Source organism: Odocoileus virginianus, chromosome 9 (assembly GCF_023699985.2).
Source record: "Odocoileus virginianus isolate 20LAN1187 ecotype Illinois chromosome 9, Ovbor_1.2, whole genome shotgun sequence".
In the NCBI taxonomy this organism is placed as follows: Eukaryota; Metazoa; Chordata; class Mammalia; order Artiodactyla; family Cervidae; genus Odocoileus; species Odocoileus virginianus.
Genome location: NC_069682.1, coordinates 38,880,034 through 38,899,016, shown reverse-complemented (window position 1 = coordinate 38,899,016; position 18,983 = coordinate 38,880,034). Strand labels below are relative to the sequence as shown.

The following is an 18,983-nucleotide window of genomic DNA, read 5'->3' as shown; positions in this document are numbered from 1 at the left end:
TCCTGGTCCCCAGGGGCCTAGAGTCACCCTGGGATTTGGACTCTGGGTTCCTCTTGCTGTAGTCAGCCCTGGGAAGCAACATGTTCTTCTGGGAAATGCGTTTGTGAGTCTTTCTTTTTTTCCCCCCAAATCCTTGATGACGTATGCTGACAAGCAGTGAAATGGGTATGAGAGATGAACAGGGACAAACTTCTAGGTATGAATGAGTCACGAAGCTGAACCGTCCAGCATGGAAACACAGTCAATAATGTTGTTAACACCTTTGGAGGATAACAGATGGTAACTAGAGTTATGGTGGGCATCACTTTGTAACGTAGAGAAATATTGCATCACTGTAAGTTCTACACTTGGAACTGAGAGTGTTGTACGTCAGTTACACTGTAATTTACTAAAAGAAAGAACTGAGGTGTTTCTCTCCCAAGTCCTGCAATGGCTGCAGGCTCCTCTCAGGAGGTTCAGATCCCCTGCCAGCCAGTCTGCCCCACACAGGTGCCCACTGCGGGTTCTGCAGGAGGAGAAGTCTCAGGAGATTCACCCGGCAGTCAGGTAGGTACCCACCTGCTCCTGTGTGCTTGCTCACATTTACCTGGCTGGCCCTGACCTGCCCCTCCAGGGCTGCCATGTCCATCACTATGTTCTGCAAAGTGCTTCTTTTTCGTTTGTTAATTCACTTCACCATCTCAGCCCAGCCCTATGCACAGATACACAGACAGACAGAGAGACAGACAGACAGACAGACACACACACACACACACACACACACACACACACACACACACACGGCGGGAGCCTCCCCTGATTGGCGTCTCCCGGTCACCACACCTCGCAGCCCTCTCTCCCACACTGAACTGAAGTTAATCAACAACCCAGAGAAGTGACGGTGTGTCACCTCTGACGCTGGACCACCGAGAGCAGCATGGCCTCCAACCTGGACTTTCGGACACTCTGTCTGGGGGAAACCATCCGCCTCACCCAGTACACAGCGGCTGTGCAGACAGACCTTCACAGAGGACAGCAGAGACCACCTGCTCACAGCCAACACCAGCCAGTAGCCACAAGGACAAGCCGCCTGAGGAGTGGGCTCCCTGGAGCCAGTCTCACCTTCAGACCAGGGCAGTGCCATGAGAGTCTGGGAGATACCTCCAGAGAGGTGACACCAGCCAAACCACCCCAGACCCCTGACCCACAGACAACATAGAGAAATAGATAAATTACTTGAAGCACCTAGAAGTAGGGTAATCAGTCACAAGGACTAGATCATACCTACCACTCTGTGTGAGCACACACACGAGCACACACACACGTGCACATGCCCAAATGCAGCTTTCTCTTCCTGCACCATCACTCTCACATTTTCCTGTCTCAATTCAAAACCGAAAGTAAAACACAAGTCTCCCAATCACCCAACGACCTCCCAGATTGGATTGGGAGGGGTTAAAACTGTGTCTGAAGCCATGATGCTATGCCTTCTGGAGCCCTGGGAGGGATCTTTCCATGGAAATCCATGGACAGACATTCTCAAAGCATCCTCAGGGCCTTGCAGAAACTCCCCACCTGAAGCAATGGAGGAATGGGGCTTCCTGTTAGTTCCACACAAAGAGCTGTCAATGGAAAGTAATTTGTGCCCAGAGCCTGGTGAAATATGGTAACAGGTTCACATTCTCTTCCATTCATTGGGAGCAGACTGTCCCCACTGGTAAATGCACTGACCAAGAAGAAGATGCTACCCTACCAGCACCGCATCCATAGCCTTCGCGCCTGGAGAATGCACAAAAAGCAAGCAGGCTACAAAAGGGAAGTCGAGAGGTCAGATGTGCTATTTAAGTGCTTTACAAGTATCTTCACTTCTTGAAATGCACACGAGAGTTGCAGAGTGGCTAGCTGACCATTAGATAGGACTGCATTCTTTCTTCAGCATCTTGAGTTCAAATTTCCAGGGTTTGGATGCCACAATAAAGGTACAATAAAACATCTGGAAGAGATAAAAAGAATAATAACTCATAAGCAAGAAAAATTCCAAAAAAAAGAAAACCAGAAGCTCCTATTTCCAGGTGTCAATATTTGGCTTAAGGCGGGGCCAGTCAAGCTCCTGCAGGCCCCCGAACAGTTGACCTGATGGCTAAGGAGACAGCTTCGCAACTGAGTGCCACTTCGGTTCATGTCCCTGTGATATGAGGTCATCACAGTCAGGGCTCCATTTGCTCCAGGAGAGCAAGCGTTGGAGCCCAGGATGAATTAGTCTTGAGAAAGTCTCCTGTCCAGCTCTGGACGTCCCCCGCCACTGCCCCACGCAGACTTCCTGCAGCCCCTGGAGACCCCATGCTGCATGGAGGGCCCAGTGGGTCCTTCCCAGGGGAGGCAGAACCACAAGAATAGTCAGGGTCCTACAGGCTTTAGAAAGGGGAACAGAATCTGGCCAGGTCCCACCAGGAAAAGCTTGCAGTTGGGGAGCTGGAAGGAGACACAGACCCTGCAGAAGGAGCAGTGCTCCCAGCTCTGACCTGGGTGAGATCACCCTGTCCCTCTTCTCGACTAAAATCTTTATTCAATCAGAATAAAAATATAAAGTGAGAAAACCTCCATTATATCAACGTGGCACTCAGTAGAACTGAAGTTGTGTAAGATACAAAGACTACGGGGTCAGGTTGAGGGGGACAAAGGACCAAACAACCAGGAACCCAAACTGGCCATGGAGGAACTGAGTCCAGACTGATGGGGCATCCAGGTTGCAGGGGATCAGGATTTGAGCTGGTTCCTGGCAGTGTTGGGGAACATATTAGTTGTTCTAGTTGTTCAGTCTCTAATTTGTGCCCAACTCTTTGTGACCCCATGGACTGCAGCATCCCATTCTTCCCTGTCCTTCACTATCTCCCAGAGTTTGCTCAGACTCATGTCCATTGAGTCGGTGATGCCATCCAACCATCTCATCCTCTGTCGTCCCCTTCTCTTCCCGCCTTCAATCTTTCCCAGTGTCAGGGTCTTTTCCAATAAATCGGCTCTTCACTTCAGGCAGTCAAAGTATTGGAGCTTCAGCTTCAGCATCAGTCCTTCCAATGAATAGTCAGAACTGATTTCCTTTAGGATGGACAGGTTGGATTTCCTTGTAGTCCAAGGGACTCTCAAGAGTCTTCTCCAGCACCACAGTTTGAAAGAATCAGTTTTTTTGAACTTCTTTATGATCCAACTCTCAAATCTGTACATGACTACTGGAAAAGCAATAGCTTTGACTTTATGGACCTTTGTCAGCAGAGAGATGTCTCTGCTTTTTAATATACTAAGTTTGTCATCGCTTTTCTCCCAAGAAGAAAGCATCTTTTAATTTTATGGCAGCAGTCTCTGTCTGCAGTGATACTGCCCTCTAATAACTGTACAGTTTCAGAAATTCTTAGATTTTATTATTAAGTAAAAATCCAAATGATGGAACAGTGTGCAGTGCAATTCCCTACTACACAAAAACACAAATATAAAATATAAGAAAAACTAGGATATATAACAATAAGTTGACAGCAGTAAACTTTCCATAAGGGTAGTTATAGCTGATCTTGTTTTTTTCTTCTGTAGTTGATTTTCAGCTACTTAGTACTTTGGAAAATTTTCAAATTTCCTACCTTCCGTGAACCAGGCCTATAACTATTTAAAATAATACCAGGTTTTAAAACTTTTCCCCAAGGAGATCAGATAGTTACCCTTTCTTCCTTTCTAAGACTCAATAAAGAAAACAGATAAGCTCAAAACCTATTGGAGATCTGAAATGGGGAATCTGTAAGAGTTGCATGAGCCTTGTAAGGGCAGAGATGGGAAAGACTACCTGGAGGCTAATGAGTGATTTCAAGCAAGATAATTCAAGGTTGCTGAAGGCTGTCTTAGTACCTACCTTCTGCATTTTGGGATCCTCTTGTATTAAACAGTTATCAGTTGTCCCTGAAATTTTCTTGCACATTGTCCGCTCAATTTTAACTTCAAGAAGGTAATCCAAACTATCCGTGACCTGTCCGTGAATCATTTCAAGTTAGAGATCATCAAAGAATATGTGGTATCAGTTGTCTTTTCTGACAAACAAACATGTCATTAACTTCTTAGGGCAAAGGACGTCTCCCCTCCTCCCTCCCTCCTAGAGTTTGTTCTGACAGAGTTTTGGGGCAACACAGAAGTGGTCCTTACCTTGTTCTCTCTGTCTCTCTGTTTCTCGATCTTTTTCATTATGATATTTAATTTTAAAGCAATGACAGCTCTCACCGAGATAAATCAAGAAAGCTATTTCCTAAAGGCCATTTTCCTGGGAAAACTAGTGGTTTGTTCACTGGAGCTTGGGAAAGAATCAACATTTTCAGTGAAATCCACTTAGAATATATTGCTTCCCTTTGGCAGTTTTAGTTGTCTACACCTTATTCCATGTCATACACCCTCCCAAATCCCTGACTTTCCAGGCATCTATCTCCCCTCACCCCTCCCCACCCTGTCCAGAGCCCACCACAGCCCTGTACTCACAGAGGCCTCATGAAGAAACCCACATGAGCAATGGTAAACGTCCACTCCCATGATTGAAGAATGAAAAGATGCTCGACCTTACTATGCATTAGAGAAATGCAAATCAGAACTACAACGAAGTGTCGCCTCACACAGGTCAGAACAGCCATCATCAAAAAATCTACAAACAATAGATGCTAAAAAGGGTATGGCGAAAAAGGAACCCCTCTACACTATTGGTGAGAATGTAAGTTGGTACAACCACTATGGAGTAGTATGGAGATTCCTTTAAAACACTGAGCATAGAGTTCGCATATGATCCAGCAATCCTACTCCTGGGCATATACCTTGAGAAAACCATCATTCAAAAAGACACATGTACCCCAATGTTCCACTGCAGCACTATTTACAATAGCCAGGACATAGAAACAACCTGAACAGGAAAACAAAGTTTATAAGACGTTAGGGAGAGAATATTTAAAGAGAATGACCAGGTTAGTTAGATTCTGTACCTGAGCACAGAATAAGAGATAATTCAGAAAATAGAGTAAACATTTTGGAAGTTCTGGAAAAGTCGCCTGGACACTGAACAAAATGGGTGTGAGCAGAAATCTAAGTATGGTTTCATGAGTATAAAACATATTTTTTTTTAATTTTCAGCTATGCACTAAGTGTCTGAAAGGACACTTGCAGGGATGCCCACCAGGATTGATGTCTGTGGGGGATGTGAAGAAGTCAGTGGTCACTTTCATTTTTTTTACCTCAACTACTTCCAAATATACCCCAAGCACATTTTTCAGGACCTGATATCAAGTTTTCCAGTGCTGTTGGCATTTGGGGCTGTTGGCATTTGAACTTCTTGGCTGTGGGGGCCGTGCTATGCCTGAGGCGTGATGACCCACATTCCTGGACTCCATTCCTCAAATCTCAATAGCAGCCCCTTCAGTTGCGATGATCAGAAACATCTCAGGCTATGGCCAAAAATGCCCTGAAGAGCAAAATCTGTGCCCAGCTGAGAATGAGTGCTTTGTATTTAGTAAATTTCCAAGTGAAAATTGCCAAAAAAACAGACTGCCCTAAATCATGCTCAACAACCACTGACTGACCCCCGGCCCCACCTTCGCCTCTGATTGCCCAGGAAAGGGAGGCAGATGAGGGTCCAGCTGTGGATTCAGCACCTCACTCCTGCCATGGCCGGGCCTCTCTGACTCCCCTGGCCTCCTGTGACACCGTGCCCTCCTGGCTGGCTGCACCATTGTATCTTTGGCCCCGCCAGCACCATTTAGAAGCAGTAGCATCGGTGGATTAAGAGTAGACAGCTTGGATTTAAATCTTGGCTCTTCTCTTTGTAGCTGTGTGACCTTGGGCAGGTTTCTAAACTTCTCTGTGCCTGTTTCCTCCTCTGTGAACTGGAGCTGGTAGCTACATGCTTTTTCTTTAAGGGCCAGAGAGGAAATATTCCAGGCTTTGCAGCACAGACACAGCCCAGACGCATTCAAAAAGTATGCCTGGCAGTGTCCTCATAAAATTGTATTTATGGACATAAGTTTCAGTGTAATATAATTTTCACATATCACAAAATAGTCTCCTTTGGTTTCTTATATTCATTCATATCTCATGTGATGTACTAAGAAGGGCCATGGGCCAGATTAGACTGCAGGCTGTGAGTGACAACTGCTGATAAATATCTTTGTAGTTTTAACTTAAGTCATTCAGTAGAATAGAGCAGTTTTCCATCTATAGGGCCTGTGGGTATTTTATTAAGTTTTATCTGAATTGTCACCCAGTATTTTTCTGTTCGCTTTTGTTTGAGGATGGTGTATTCTTCCTTACCCCTTTCTTCAATATATTTTCAAGCGAATTTAAAACACCTCTCTCCTAGCCTCTCTTTTAACCTGTTTCCACTTGATTCTTTTGTATCCTTACCTGAATTCTAGAGCTGACAGTGAACTAAGAAATAAAATGGACACTCATGAAAAGAACCAGCAAACAGTATGAAATGATATTTAAGTCTTGAGATATGTGGGCCTTTAGTTTATTTTATTATTAAATGGTGGTTAGTCACTAAATTGTGTCTGACTCTTTGCCACCCTATGGACTGTAGTCCACCAGGCTCCTCTGTCCATGGGGATTCTCCAGACAAGAATACTAGAGTGGGTTGCTATGCCCTCCTCCAGGGGATCTTCCTGACCTAGGGATCTAACTCTGGCCTCTTGCATTGCAGGTGGATTCTTTACTGACTGAACTACCAGAGAAGCCCAAGAGATTAAATATCAGCCTATAAAGCAGAGCCATCTATTTCTGTTTATATAAACAGAGAGCACAGGTTAAGAAAAATGGACTAGTCCCAGGAAAGGCAGGAACTTCATTAAGAACAGCTATTAAATCTGAGCCCCCAGGGATGTGGGGTTTTAATTCAGCCACCCATAGGGGAATGCACATCCTGGCCCTGGTAATGCTTCCTAAAAACACAGAGCACACAACTGGGGCCACAGTGAGAACCAGAGGGAGCCCAGGGCCCACAGCCTGTGCAGACGGACAAGGTGCCAGGTGTCCCACCTCTTAGAGGGTCAGGACCATGAGTAAAACTTCTGCCTGCACAAGGAAACAGGAAAGGGAGGCTGGTTGCTGGTGGCTCAAAGGTGGTTTGAGGGGGAGAAGTTTTGGGGGAAGATGGGGTGAGTGGAGGAGAGGTGTGGGTCAGGCCAGCATCTGTCCACAACACATCACCTTCTGCCCCCACCACGACTGCTTCCTGCACCCCAACAACCCCACCTTGGGTTTCTGCATAGACAGCAGGACAATACTCTTTCTCAGGAAACGCAGTGCTGGTTCCTCTAAGACACAGTCCATATTCCAATTCCTCCAGCTGCCCTAGGAGCATCCTTTATGGCATTATTTTATTGTTTGTTTATTTATTTAGCTGCACCGGGTCTTGGTTGTGGCATGTGAAATCTAGTACCCTGACCAGGATATGAACCCAGGTTCCCTGCAGTGGGAGTATGGAGTCTTAGCCACTGGACCACCAGGGAAGTCCTTGGTATTATTTTAAATCCAAGAGACAACACAGAAACACATCTTGCCTTTATCATCATGCTTCCTAAGTTTCCTTTCAAGAGAACCATTTCCTGCTTTACCCCATCTTTCACAGCACTGATATTTAAATTTTTATCAACTTTTTAATTGGAGTATAATTTCTTTGCAATGTTGTGTTAGGTTCTGCTGCACAACAACATGCACAACAGCGTGAATTGGCTATATGTATACATGTATCCCCTCCCTCTAGAGCCTCCCTCTGACGCCCCCACCCCACCCCTCTAGGTCATCATAGAGCACCGAGCTGAGCTGCCTGTACTATATACCCCTTCCCGCTAGCCGTCTGTGTTACACATGGCAGTGTGTGTATATCAGTGCTACTCTCCCAGTTCATCCCACCCTCTCCTTCCCTCTCTCTGTCCACAAGTGCATTCTCGACATCTGTGTCTCTACTCCTGCCCTGCAAATAGGTTCATTGCTATTATTTTCCTTGAAATCTACAGCACTGATATTTTGAAGTGGTCTTAGAGAATGCCCCATAATATGCTTGTGTGTGTGCTCAGCCAGTTCAGTTGTGTCCAACTCTTTGCGACCCCGCGGACTGTAGCCCACCAGGCTCCTCTGTCCATGGGATTCTCCAGGCAAGAATACTGGAGTGGGTTGCCATGCCCTCCTCCAGGGGATCTTCCCAACCCAGAGATTAAACCCACGTCTCTTACATCTCCTGCATCAGCAGAGGGGTTCTTTATTATGAACACCACCTGGGAAGCAGCGCCCCATAACATGGACTTGTCTAATTGGCCCTCACTATCACCCTTACACATTTGGGGCAGGAGCACAGTATACGAGTGATGCCATGTCCTTGCAGTGATGTCACGTCAGAGGCATGTAGTGTCAGTTTGTCCAGGGTGTTCTGGTTGTGATTAATTAAAAAGCAATCCCTGTAGCTATGGCCCCTTCCCCTTACTTCTCTCCATCTTGGGTGGTAGATTCATTGCTGATCTTTGCCTGAGTTTGTTATTACCTTGGTGGTTGCAAAAGGTGATTTTCTAGTTTCATATTCTTTCACATTTCTAAGTAGGCATTTTTCTGTAAAGAGGAATCTTCCCTTCTACCCTGATTCTTATTTACAATGAAGCTGGGTGTGGAGTTTGTTTACTTGTTCACTGTGTCATAATGCATCCTTGTCAACATTCAGGTGGATGATACCTGCTCACACCATCCCAAATGTGGCCCCTTTAAGAGCCCCTTTGCGCTCTCACCTGTGTTTTCTGATGTAACGATAATTTGAATGGATATATTATGTTTTACCCCAGAATTATAAAAGAGAAAACTTAATTAACTTTCTTCCCTAAACCCCTAGATTAAAGTTTATAAATTTTGGCTCCAGGTATCTCTCAGCTGACAAGGGCCCTCCCACAAAGGTGGGTGCGGGGACAAAGGATGAGAAGCAAGAGCGACCAACCTGCTCCTGGGACCTCAGAATGTTCGTCACCTTGTAGACATACGTGTCCCTGCTGGCCTCGTTGTACACCTTCATGGCGAACCACAGTGCCTGCTGCACATACACATAGGATGCTGGGATGTCTTGGAATTCCCTTGTCACCTTCTTGGAACCCCAGGCTTGGACACCTCTGGACGCGAGGGCCACCATGGTCATCCAGAGCAGCAGGCCAGGGCAGATCCTGGCCATGGCTCCTCAACCGGGGGTTCAGGCCAAGTCCCTCCTGTTCTGCCGAGGCTTAGCAGGCCCGGCTGCCTCCACACAGGACCCTCCCAGCGCTGCTGCAGGTGGAAAGTGAACAACTGTTAACATCATCTGCCCAAAAAGAAGCTGCCTGCGAGACTGTGTAATTCAGTCCATTTGCCCACCTCGGATGCTTCCTTTTTGGAAGGACACACACCTCCGTGTACACACACACACACACACACCTGATCTTCCTGATGGCTGCCTAGGACCTGTCTGTGCTGGGACCTGTCTGTTGAGTGGGAGTGAGTCTAGCCAGCCCATGGAAGGCACCACACATGCTGTGTCCCCATCTCTCCAAGCCCCGTGGAGAAGTCCTTTACACTCAAGAGGCAAGAATCCCATGACTGAGCGTCTGCTTTAGCCCAGGGCTGTCCGGCTCAGTCTCGCCCACATGTATGACGGATGGCATGCCACTTGTGAAGAGCCTTTGTTTTAGAGGAAGCCCTCCAGCTGACGAGGACCCGCAGGATGTAGCTCTCGAGGCCGAAGCAGCGGTTCGGGTGTCGGGGGCTGACCAGGAGCTAGCAGCCTGAGCCAAAGTAGGATCCATGGGGTGCGTTTGCCCAGAGAAGTAAGGACAGAGTGTCCGGGCTGAACAGAGGATGTGGTGTCTAAACCAAGAGACTCCTGGGGCCTAGATATAGATATCCAGCACCAAACACTCCCAGGGTCTTAATTCAGCTGCCCATCTGGGGTTGCCACGTACCCTTTGCCAGGAATCACCAACCAAACCTGTGCCTCCCAGAGAATGACCTGTGGGGAGGCTGACACACACGGACCCCGGGTTCTCCTGCCCACCCTCCCGGCCGGTGGTAACCTATCCCTTCCCGCCCTGCCTCTGCTCCACAGCAGCTTCAATGTGGCACACGAGGGGTAGGAGTGGCTCTCTCCTGCTCCAAGTGCCTGGGCACACGGGGCGGCCGCCCAGGGCCGTCTCCTGCCCACCAGGGCTACACCCAGACCCACCTGAGCGCCAAGGCCCTTTCCACAGTGCTGTGGCCGAGCCCTGAGTTGGCCGCCGGCCGCAGGCAGCCTCTCCCCCTCTCCAGGACCTAAGCGCAGTGGCCCCCGCCTGTGGCCGGCTCGTTTCCGGCACACTTAGTTCACAGCCATATGCCTGCTCAGGGTGTCTGTAGGGGCCAAGGTCGGGTGCTTCTGCCCCCAGCTGCCCTCCCTGCCAGTGGTCACCTCTGTGGCCCCTTTGTGACCTAAGCCCTACCCCCCTGATGTAGCAGGGCTACACTGATGTAGCCCAAGTGACCAGCCCCTCTGATGGGGGACCCTCTGCCTTCAAGCCCATAGACTCACTGGGCATCCCACAGTGTCTGCCGCCAGCACTGAGTTCCCATCCCCCCACGCCTCTGGACTTCCTAAATCTCTGCACTTTGGATGGGCAGCTGGAAGTGAAGCCACCTCCAGGGTGTCTCTCTCAGGGTCCTATTGTGGGACCTCCTTGCTCTTAGAGGCAGAAGGAGGCACCAAACAGCCAGGCTCAGGGGACCTGGGCCTCCTGGCTCAGGAGGGGAGCCCAGGGTTGGTGCCGAGGACACAAAGCCAAAGGCTGGCGATGGCCACAGGTGTGTGATCTGCCGTGGGATGGACAGATGGCAGCCATCTCTCCACATGTCCAAGATTGTCCCCTTGGTCCAGTTTCCTCCCCTGTGTGTGTTTCTTGTCCCAAGTTGGACTCCCCTGACGGTCACGACTCTGTCTCGCTCTACACGGGGGCCTTTCAGCCATGGTGAGGGACTTCCACGAACTCAGACTTTGGGAAATCACTGTTTCTCTTTCCAGCCCAGGGGGATCATACCTGAGGCCTGTAAGATGAAATCCAGACAGGGCATGTGAGACCTGAAAGTTACTGGCTGAAGGGTCAGATGCCTGAGACGTAATCCTGGGCTGGAAATCAGGAGCCCTCTCATCTCACGTGCTAGCAAAGTAATGCTCAAAATTCTCCAAGCCAGGCTTCAACAGTAAGTGAACAGTGCACTTCTGGATGTTCAAGCTGGATTTAGAAAAGGCAGAGGAACCAGAGATCAAATTGCCAACATTTGTTGGATCATCAAAAAAGCAAGAGAGTTCCAGAAAAACACCTACTTCTGCTTTATTGACTACGCCAAAGCCTTTGACTGTGTGGATCACAACAAACTGTAGAAAATTCTGAAAGAGATGGGAATACCAGACCACCTGACCTGCCTCCTGAGAAATCTGTATGCACGTCAAGAAGCAAAAGTTAGAACTGGATGTGGAACAACAGACTAGTTCCAAATCGGGAAAGGAGTACATCAAGGCTGTATATTGTCACCTTGCTTATTTAACTTACATGCAGAGTACATATAACTTACATGCAGAAACAGTGACAGACTTAATTTTGGGGGCTCCAAAATCACTGCAGATAGTGACTGCAGCCATGAAATTAAAAGACGCTTGCTCCTTGGAAGAAAAGCTATGACCAACCTAGACAGCATATTAAAGAGCAAAGACATTACTTTGGCAACAAAGGTCCGTCTAGTCAAAGCTATGTTTTTTCCAGTAGTCATGCATGGATGTGAGAGTTGAACTAAAAAGAAAGCTGAGCACCGAAGAACTGATGCTTTTGAACTGTGGTGTTGGAGAAGACTCTTGAGAGTCCCTTGGAATGCAAAGAGATCCAACCAGTCCATCCTAAAGGAAATCAGTGCTGAATATTCATTGTAAGGACTGATGCTGAAACTGAAACTCCAATACTTTGGCCACCAGTCAGTTATGCAAATAACTGACTCATTTGAAAAGTCCTTCATGCTGGGAAAGATTGAAAGTGGGAAGAGAAGGGGACGACAGAGGATAAGATGGTTGGATGGCATCACCGACTCAATGGACATGAGTTTGGGTGGACTCCAGGAATTGATGATGGACAGGGAGGCCTGGCGTGCTGCGGTTCATGGGGTCACAAATAGTCGGACATGACTGAGCAACTGAACTGAACTGAACTGAACACGGTCAGATGCTTTGGCAAAGTCAATAAAGCAGAAATAGATGTTTTTCTGGAACTCTTTTGCTTTTTCAATGATCCAGCAGATGTTGGCAATTTGATCGCTGGTTCTCCTACCTTTTCTAAAACCAGCTTGAACATCTAGAAGTTCACAGTTCACGTATTGCTGAAGCCTGGCTTGGAGAATTTTAAGCATAGGGCCAGAGAGCGTTGCTGAAATAAATTGTTTGGTGATTTAGTCTTCCTTTCTCTAGGCCTCTGTCCCTCCACTCTGAACCACTCCTCCCAAAGCTTTCCACCATCCACCTAAAGCCATTGGCCACCTGCAGGACTCAGGATCTGCTCGGAGGCAGAGAGGGTGAGCTCTCAGCCAGACAGACGCCACCATGAAGGGCTGTGCTGCTGAGGCCCAAACTCCAAACTCAGCCTCAAAAGCAAAGAGCCTGGAAGGAAAAAGCCGAATCACCTTCCTCCCTAGTCACATTCGCTGGCCGCTTGCCAAGGCAGAGGCGAGCGAGACACACAGGAGACACTGCCCAGGGCTGGACAATTCAGTTCAGTTCAGTAGCTCAGTCGTGTCAGACTCTTTGTGACCCCCTGAACCACAGCACGCCAGGCCTCCCTGTCCATCACCAACTCCCAGAGTTTACTCAAATTCATGTCCATTGAGTCAGTGATGCCATCCAATCACCTCATTCTCTGTCATCCCCTTCTCCTCCTGCCCTCAATCTTTCCCAACATCAGGGTCTTTTCCAATGAGTCAGTTCTTCGCATCAGGTGGCCAAAGTATTGGAGTTTCAGCTTCAACATCAGTCCTTCCAGTGAACACCCAGGACTTATCTCCTTTAAGATGGACTTGTTGGATCTCCTTGCAGTCCAAGGGACTCTCAAGAGTCTTCTCCAACACCACAGTTCAAAAGCATCAATTCTTCGGTGCTCGGCTTTCTTTATAGTCCAACTCTCACATCTGTACATGACCACTGGGAAAACCATAGCCTTGACCAGATGGACCTTTGTTGGCAAAGTAATGTCTCTGCTTTTTAATATGTTGTCTAGGTTGGTCATAACTTTTCTTCCAAGGAGTAAGTGTCTTTTAATTTTATGGCTGCAATCACCATCTGCAATGATTTTGGAGTCCAGAAAAATAAAGTCAGCCACTGTTTCCACTGTTTCCCCATGTATTTGCCATGAAGTGATGGGACCAGATGCCATGATCTTAGTTTTCTTAATGTTGATCTTTAAGCCAACTTTTTCACTCTGCTCTTTCACTTTCATCAAGAAGCTCTTTAGTTCTTCACTTTCTGCCATAAGCATAGTGCCATCTGCATGTCTGAGGTTATTGATATTTCTCCCAGCAATCTTGATTCCAGCTTGTGCTTCTTCCAGCCCAGCGTTTCTCATGATGTACTCTGCATAGAAGTTAAATAAGCAGGGTGACAATACACAACCTTGACGGACTCCTTTTCCTATTTGGAACCAGTCGTTGTCCCATGTCCAGTTCTAACTATTGCTTCCTGACCTGCATACAGGTTTCTCAAGAGGCAGGTCAGGTGGTCTGGTATTTCCATCTCTTTCAGAATTTTCCACAATTTATTGTGATCCACACAGTCAAAGTCTTTGGTATAGTCAATAAAGCAGAAATAGATGTTTTTCTGGAACTCTCTTGTTTTTTTGATGATCCAGCAGATGTTGGCAATTTGATCTCTGGTTCCTCTGCCTTTTCTAAAACCAGCTTGAACATCTGGAAGTTCACGGTTCACGTATTGCTGAAGCCTGGCTTAGAGAGTTTTGAGCATTACTTTACTAGCGTGTGAGATGAGCATAATTGTGTGGTATTTTGAGCATTCTTTGGGATTACCTTTTTTTCTAATTGGAATGAAAACTGACCTTTTCCAGTCCTGTGACCACTGCTGAGTTGTCCAAATTTGCTGGCATATTGAGTGCAGCACTCTCACAGCATTATCTTTTAGGATTTGAAATAGCTCAATTGGAATTCCATCACCTCCACTAGCTTTGTTCATAGTGATGCTTCCTAAGGCCCACTTGACTTCTCATTCCAGGATGTCTGACTCCAGGTGAGTGATCACACCATTGTGATTATCTGGGTCATGAAGATCTTTTTTGTACAGCTCTTCTGTGTATTCTTGCCACCACTTCTTAATATCTTCTGCTTCTCTTAGGTCGGACACCTGGCTCCAGTCCTAGTTTGGGAAGGTTGCCCATTGCCCTTGACAGGGCTGTCATACATAATTCCGGCTTGGTTCGTCTCATTCGGTGGCTCTTCTTTTCAGCAATGCCTTTTGTTTAGTCTTGCTCCAAGGGCGGCCTGATTGGGCGAGATCCTACAGAAATCACCCTCATTTTATCACAAATCTCCTTTTGTCTGAAGGGAAGATGGGGTCCAGCCCCCGGCACTTTGGAGCAATCCTCTGCTCTGTAGCCTTGCCCTGGCCCTGGGCCTCTCTCATGGGTGAAGTTTGCTGTGACACTGAGAGGGTGAGGCTAAGTCCTTCACACAGCAAGTTCTCCATCTTGGCAATGGGCACAGTCCCACCTTCTTGTTTTTTGCACAGACAAGCTGAGGGGGAGATAGCGATTGCAGAAGGGCTTTCTCTGCATTTTTCTGTGGGGGCCTGGGTGTGGTTCTGAGACAGAGTAGGGGCTGGGTGTGGTTCTGAGACAGGGTTCTGGAAGCAGGGCCCTGGGCATGTGCACACCTTGGGCTGAGCCCACCAAGTCAGACATCCCAGGGGCCCATCCCTGCAGTGTCCATGGTGGGGCACCACGTGGGGCAGGAGACCAGGTCATTGCCACTGACAATTCTTTTCCTAAGATCGGTCCCCAGAGTCACATTGCTGTTTGTGGGGGTGTAAGGCTGCACGCTGCAGGTGCCTGGTGTCCAGATAAGAGCAGGGAGCTCCTTGACCCAAGCCCTTCCACCCTCTATTCCCAGGACTCTCTGTTCTTTGGGGAAGTGCCTTGCTGTCTGTTTTGCCCCTGGCCTACTTGGAAGTGGAAACAGTCAATCTCTGTGTCAGCTCAAGAACAAAGGCGACCTTAGAAATAACGCTTTTCAACTGTGGATGGGATGTGGTTGACAGTAAGAAGCGGGAGGGACCCGCAGAGATAGGGCTCAGGCCTCTGCTGCCCACTGTCCCCAAGGCCACCATCCAGCCCAGCCTCAGCAGAGACCCACAGATCCAAGTGTCCCAGCCCTGATAGGTGAGCCAGAATGGTCAGGCTGCCTGGCCAGGATGTGCAGAGCAGCTGACCCAGCACATCCCTTGTTTCCATGGACCCACTCACAGAGGTGGGTGTGCGGCCCCCCAAGGTGAAGACAAGCAGCCCCAGGACCCAGTTATACAGGAAGAACTGAACTAGATGGCAACACTTGTTGGGATAAGAACTTCATCTTCCGAGCTGGCCTGTGGCTATACCCCGGCCCCCACAGGGCCAGCAGCCCCCTAGCTCAGGGGTCCTGGTGTCTGGGAGGTGGTCACACATCCGACCCTGCTCCTGGCTTCACTCCCCTGGCTGGGGGGCTCTGTGGACCAGCCAGGACTCAGGACTTGTTTACTTGTGCTCAGAAACATTTATGTCCGAGAATGGAGGCCATTAGCTGGGATGGTCCCCTGGTAGCCAGGCTCTGCTCGTAGGGTCAGTAAAACGCTGTGGGGAGAGGGCTTCCCCTGGCCAAGCTTGACCACAAGCTCCAGGTGCCCACTTGCCCTGGGCCCCCCCACCTCTGTTTGCTGTGGCTTCCTGAGCTTCCATCATTTTCCTTCAAAGGCTGGACCCATGTGCGGCGAGGAGTGCGGAGGCTGCCCATCATGGGGGTCAGTCCCACTGAGGGTGGGGACATGGTGTGTGAGTGCTGAATGCTGGGGACAGGGAGCAGCCCAGAGTGGGCATGCCGCCCGTGTGGCCAGGCCATAGATGGGGCATAGCAGGAGGGAAGCTTTTAAAATGCCCTGGGCACTGTAGACAAAGTGGGCACAAAAGGGCACATCCAGTCCCCACTGGCATCATCACTGGGCTGTGGAGGGGCCATTCAGGCCCTTCGAGTCATCTCTCCTTCTACTCTGGTCAGTCCACAGGAGAAGACGACTCCTCGGGAAGGAGTTGAAGAGCCTCTGGCTGGCCCTGGGTCATGTCAATGGCTGCGTTGACCTGGCCCCACACATCCAGGAGAAACCTGGTGATGGGGACAAAGACTGTGGGAGGAGATGAGTGCCTCACCCAGTCTATTTTGTGTTGACTCTCATAGGGGTGGCCCTGGCTGAGACCGCAGATCCCAGAAGGCAGACGGTGCAGTGGCCTGCTTCTGTCCAGGGTCTCCAGGGAATCCGGGCATCCCCATGGTGGATCTGAGGGGAGTGGGCTCAGATGGGCCCACTCAGTGGTCCCAGGTGGGCCAGGGACCCTCAGCCACAGAAGGGCCATCTCACCCTCTGGGCCTCCCCTCTGGCTGAAGCACCCTCCTCCTGCTTGCCCATCCTCTGCCCTGGCCATATCCATCCATCTCGAGAGAGGACCCAAATCTTTATCCCATAAAACGAAATGGCCTTATATTTCGCTCCCGGGGTTGGAGTGAAACCCCCTTGTATTTGCCAGCCCAGGTCCATCCCAGAGCTTGCACATGGCCATCCCGCCCTGCCCCTTGCACAGAGTGGATGGTGGTGGCCACTCCACACGCTTCTGGTGCCTGGGTCTTGACCTTTTGTCTCTGACTCCTTTGGAGACTCTAGAAATGCACCCACTGAGTCTACACATACCAACCATGTAAAAAGGGGGACTCTCCCAAGACACATATGGCAGCTGAGTCTGTGTGCCCACATGGCTTCCCAGTCCAGCAGGACCTAGGAGCCAGGCAGTCCCCACGCCGGCCCAGTTCAAGGCAAGCAGACCTGCAGTGTGTCGGGGTAAAGGTGCCATGGGGGACACGGCAGAGCTGGTGCGGCACTCGTGTCTCTGAGACCAGCACAGGGCCGCATTCTCCCCACAGCCCCCCTGGCCCTTTCCCAGGTTGGAGGCCCAGCACCCCCTGCCACTATAGCCCAGGTGGTCCCTGGGGTGCCTGCAGGTCCTGGGAGCTCTGCCTCATTTCCCCCGGCCCCGCCCAGGACTGGGCTGAATGGATTCCTTGTTTGCACTTAGAATGGCCATGACTGGTCACTGGGTGGAAAGACCTCAACCCCCGCTGAGCCCTGGATCAGTCTCCGAGTCCTCCAGGGCTGCCTGGTTGGGCCCTGTTTCCATTGTCTCCATGATTTCCTGGGACCCCATGTTCCGGGGTCTCAGAACCAAGTCCAGGACGCAGGGGGGCTTCAGCAGGATGAAGTGGAGGCCGCAGGTCAGATCTTGGGGGCTCTTTCCCTCCCCTCCCCATCAGGGGAAGTAACAGTGTGTGTGTGTGTGTGTGTGAGAGAGAGAGAGAGAGAGAGAGAGAGAGAAACTCCAGTAACATCTTAGCAGGAATGACATGAAACTCAGCAAGGAAAAGTGAGGCCTGCTTGGCATCATTTTTCATGTGAAGAGAGAGAAAACGAAGCACCCTGGAGAGGCAGGTTGGAAAGAGGTGAGGTTAGATTAAATTTTCTTGTTAGTTAACACACACTTAGAAATAGACCTGTATGGGACATCTCTCAGCAAGGCACACCTGTAGCACCCCTGTGGTGGTACCCTGCCCTGGAATATCTGGCTGACCCCACACTGTCCCCAGGCCTGCGATGAACACCAGATTCCCATGGTTCCCACCCAACAAGCCTGAAGGAAGGCCCATCCCAAGGGGCTGATCCCAAAAGTTCCTTCCTAGGCACCCACGTGTGCCTCTGGAGCCGGGGTGACCGGCAGGCGGCTGTGGGTTGACCTGGGCTCCCGGGCTGGGTGGGGGGTCTGCTATTCCTCTGGGGGCATCCCACTGGGGTGTCAGGGGGCACTTTTAGATGGAGCCCCCTGGCTGGCTGGGAAAGAGTAGTTTTCAATCAGAGTAAGAGTATTAGGTTGACGTAGAGCCTGTTTCAGATCTAAAGCCTGGGCCCTTAATTGGGGGAGGCTCCTGGTAGGGAGGGGGACAGAGCAGGGGCTGTGTCAGAGGACAGTGGGGGGCGCAGGGCTGGGCCTGGAAGAGAGACTGTGGGGACTGACGGGGGTGGGGGAGGGACAGTGGAAGGAGAGGCAAGGGCTCTGCCTCGTGAGTGCCCGGTGTCGCCCCGGGAAGTGTGACAGTCCCAACCGAGACCTACATGTTCCCGCTTGAGACCTCAGTTCAGAGGAGCCAGAGACGAAAGCAATGGCCTTGGGGTCTCATGACCTCCTTCTATCGGGGCAGCAACTCTGCTTCCCCATCACCCACCAGGCCCTGAGGAGAAACCCTGACCTTTGGGAACACAGTTGTCGTCCCAAATTGTACCCAATGCCATGTTTAAAACAGGACAGTTACTTAAAAACATTTTAATTGTGGTCAATATATATATATATATACATAACCTCCCATTTTAACCATTTTCAAACGGACATTCGGTAGCACTGAGTATATTCACATTGTTGTGGCCCTGATCTCCACAAGGTTTTCATCCTGCAAAACTAAAAACTGTATCCATCAGAGAAGCCTCCCTCAGACACACCCGGTTATTTATTTATCACTGCTGGGTCTTCATTGCTGTGCAGGCTTTTCTGTAGCTGAAGCAAGCCAGGGCTACCTTCTAGCTGCTGTGCATGGCCTTCGCACGGCGGTGACCTCTCATGGCGGAGCACGGG

At 49.6% G+C, this 18,983-nt stretch overlaps 1 protein-coding gene across 2 annotated transcripts; it reads right to left on the bottom strand.

Moving 5' to 3' along the window:
- Window positions 1–1,799: 1,799 nt before the first annotated feature.
- On the bottom strand, window positions 1,800–10,425 carry LOC110128480 (cystatin-13-like). 2 transcript variants are annotated; one of them, XM_020879277.2, is made up of 4 exons: window positions 10,220–10,425; window positions 8,969–9,288; window positions 3,875–3,988; window positions 1,800–1,972 (listed from the first exon to the last, which is right to left on the bottom strand). In XM_020879277.2, the coding sequence occupies exons 2-4, from the start codon at window positions 9,194–9,196 to the stop codon at window positions 1,889–1,891; spliced, it is 426 nt and encodes a 141-aa protein (XP_020734936.2). In that variant the 5' UTR covers window positions 9,197–9,288; window positions 10,220–10,425; the 3' UTR covers window positions 1,800–1,888. The 2 variants fall into 2 exon arrangements, with proteins under 2 accessions (XP_020734936.2, XP_020734938.2); XM_020879279.2 differs by having other exon boundaries at window positions 8,969–9,285.
- Between the last annotated feature and the right edge of the window lie 8,558 nt (window positions 10,426–18,983).

Bases quoted from the DNA above. Each gene is read 5' to 3' on its own strand.
- LOC110128480 (XM_020879277.2), bottom strand. From the start codon at position 9,196: ATGGCCAGGATCTGCCCTGGCCTGCTGCTCTGGATGACCATGGTGGCC. The intron at 3,989-8,968 runs GTTGGTCGCTCT...ATTCACGGACAG, and splicing joins TTCTGAGGTCCCAGGAGCAG to GTCACGGATAGTTTGGATTA. The intron at 1,973-3,874 runs GTAGGTACTAAG...TATCTCTTCCAG, and splicing joins AGGATCCCAAAATGCAGAAG to ATGTTTTATTGTACCTTTAT.